We start from the raw sequence: 1,457 nt of genomic DNA, 5'->3' as shown, positions 1-1,457 counted from the left end.
CGGTGTGGCCCGGGTTGGTCCGACCCCGCGTGTCTGTTCCCTCTCTGGGAATTTGTTGTATTTTGAGGGGGTTTTTTATCCTGTTCTACTCTGTTTTGTTCGTGTGTTAATAAACAGTTTGGTTTCTTTTTCCCACTTTCACTCCTTGTGACCCATTTGTCTCATTGATGGAGAAAAACTCAGTCCGGAGTGTTTCCTCCTGAAGTTTTGTCTCAAAAACCGAGACACCAGGTTTCTTTGCAATTTGTAAATGTAAAAGGCCAGAGATGAAGCAGAGGACCTCTGTGTATTCTGAAAATCTGTCATGTTTATTGCTTTGACACTAAAAGACTGACAAGACTAGGAAGTCCTGTAAAGTATTAACAGCAAGAGTCAGCAGTGACAAAACAAAGCTCTGTTCAAAAGCTGGGCAGTACGGTACAGCAGAAGGAGGCGCTGGGGGAGGAATCATAGCCCCTGAGGAGAGACAGCATGGAAAACACACACCAAAACCCAAAATACAATTAGAAAGCCAAGCTACTACAGCATGAAGCTCACAATAGGCTCTATCTCTGCTTACAGCTGGGGTGTCTACTCTAGATTTTTCTTTTAAATCTGTAACACATATAACAAGAGCTGTGGATCTATGGGCCACATGCTTTGGTTGTGCTGGAAAGCATGAGGTCAAAAAAAGAAAAATAGTAAGTCACATGTCCTCAGACCCCTGAGAATCACAGCACTGAGCTGCTCCACAAGCAGGAGGCAGTCACATGTGTCTTTGGGCTTTTTTGCCTCTGGCAAAGAGGAGAGCTTTGGTTTCAAAGCAGCAGGATGGGCAGGCACTTGTCTGCATTTAGGGAATGTGCCTGGCTTGCATCTTCAGCTCCCAACCCCCTGCTCCACTGTGTTCTCTGCCTCTGCCCACTTGTCCCACCAGCCTGCTTCAAGCACTTGCCCTTTTCCTGTTTGTGGTACAACCAAAGCTGTCAATCTCTTAGGGCTGCGTAAACCTTAAGGAGGAGTAAGAAAGAAAATGCAAAACAAACAAAAAAACCCACCCCCAAAACCAACACCTCTGGTCAAAATAATTTTTTCTCCAAGTAAAATAAAATCTCTCCATCGTGTTGACCCAATCCTCCCCACCACTTGTTGTTGCTGGGCTGTGACCACAGCCGTGCCCAGCTCCCCTGTCCGTTCCCTGGAGCTGGCACACAGAGAAGCTGGCACCTGGCAGAGCTGCAGACACACATAAACAGCTAAAGACACACCTGTGTGGGTGAGTGAGGGGACACCTCTGGCCTTTGGCCACAAGCATTAGTATTGGTTCGGGGGTTGTTTTTTTGTCAGTGCTGCTTTGCTTGGTGTGTCAGTGTGCGTTGCTCCACGACAGTCCTGCGGGGGAAGCCCGGGGCTACGGAGGCACAGCTCCACACCTGTGGCCGGACAGCCCGGGCACCTCCATTCCCAGGGCTCCCCAA

The 1,457-nt window shown here is 48.6% G+C and overlaps 1 protein-coding gene across 1 annotated transcript in view; it reads right to left on the bottom strand.

The window, feature by feature from the left end:
* Nucleotides 1-965: 965 nt before the first annotated feature.
* LRIT2 (leucine rich repeat, Ig-like and transmembrane domains 2) overlaps nucleotides 966-1,457 on the bottom strand; it is a 4,312-nt gene continuing 3,820 nt past the window's right edge. The window contains exon 5 of the mRNA XM_017746186.1: nucleotides 966-989. Coding sequence (XP_017601675.1) covers nucleotides 966-989 — 24 coding nt within the window. The remainder of the gene's footprint in view (nucleotides 990-1,457) is intronic.

Source organism: Corvus brachyrhynchos, unplaced genomic scaffold (genome assembly GCF_000691975.1).
Source record: "Corvus brachyrhynchos isolate BGI_N302 unplaced genomic scaffold, ASM69197v1 scaffold279, whole genome shotgun sequence".
Classification (NCBI taxonomy): Eukaryota; Metazoa; Chordata; class Aves; order Passeriformes; family Corvidae; genus Corvus; species Corvus brachyrhynchos.
Note: the sequence above shows the minus strand (reverse complement) of the source record. Positions and strands in the feature narration are given on the sequence as shown.